Here is a 900-nt window from a genome sequence, read left to right as displayed (position 1 = left end):
CAGGGCGAGGGAGCGTTACGGGGCCCCCCGCTCGGTCACGAAGCCAGCGAACGCCATGCCCTCCAGCACCTTGGTGAGGAAGTCATCCTCCGTCAGCCCCCTCTGCCCAAGGAAGGCTGCCTGGAAGAGGGGAGAGCACGCACCGTCAGCAGCAGCATCTGGCTGACATGGCAGCGTGGGTGACACTGTCACTGTGCTGCAGTGGGACCACACCATCCCCTTCCCTGTTCCACGTGGGTGCGGGAACAGGCTGTGCACAGAAAGCGGCAGCAGAGACCCGTTTGCAGCAGGACACGCTCGGTGGCAAGCGAAGAGCACCAGCATCACCCCCATGTGCACGCCGGGAAGTGGCAGCTGTGACAAGGACCTCATCCCAAAGAACGCTTGTCCACCCCACCTCTTCCCCAGATGTGGCTTTGAAGGAGCCCAAAGACTCTCCTCCCCTTGGCAGATGAGCGGGGAGCTCGTTCCACCCGAGATCAACCAGCTATGGCACCCCAAGTGCCTTTGGGAGCAGCCCGTGAGGAACCAAACACCCACTCACTGCTCGACTCACTGAGCGGGACAGGATGAGGGTGCTATGGCAGGGACCCCCCAGCCCTGGAAAGCTGTGGAGCTCTGGGCCACCAAGCCACTAATGCTTGCCCGCGTCACTGCTCCACGGAGGAGCGGGACCAGCCCCTTTCCGGGGGTAGACGTGCAGGGCTTGGTGCTGGAGCCATGGGCCCTGCACTGGAGCACCGACTGCTAAGTCCCGGCGCCCTAAACCCACCGAGAGGCTGGCACGAGTGCTGCTGTGCCCAGAGCTGCCACGGAGGTGACATTCCAGGCTGGTTTGTTCTGCCTGCTGCTGCTGCACAGCATGGTTGTAGAGTCATGGGCTGGTTTGGGTTGAAGGGA

General features: G+C 63.0%; 1 protein-coding gene across 1 annotated transcript in view; it reads right to left on the bottom strand.

Moving 5' to 3' along the window:
- The window catches only part of LOC104495574 (myotubularin-related protein 5-like), a gene marked incomplete at both ends in the record, with an annotated part of 4,749 nt that extends 4,629 nt beyond the window's left edge, over positions 1-120 (bottom strand). Inside the window, one exon of the mRNA XM_010138555.1 lies at positions 20-120. Coding sequence (XP_010136857.1) covers positions 20-120 — 101 coding nt within the window. The remainder of the gene's footprint in view (positions 1-19) is intronic.
- Between the last annotated feature and the right edge of the window lie 780 nt (positions 121-900).

The sequence above is a fragment of the Buceros rhinoceros genome, unplaced genomic scaffold (assembly GCF_000710305.1).
Source record: "Buceros rhinoceros silvestris isolate BGI_N320 unplaced genomic scaffold, ASM71030v1 scaffold23776, whole genome shotgun sequence".
In the NCBI taxonomy this organism is placed as follows: domain Eukaryota; kingdom Metazoa; phylum Chordata; class Aves; order Bucerotiformes; family Bucerotidae; genus Buceros; species Buceros rhinoceros.
This window is presented reverse-complemented; position numbering and strand designations above follow the sequence as displayed.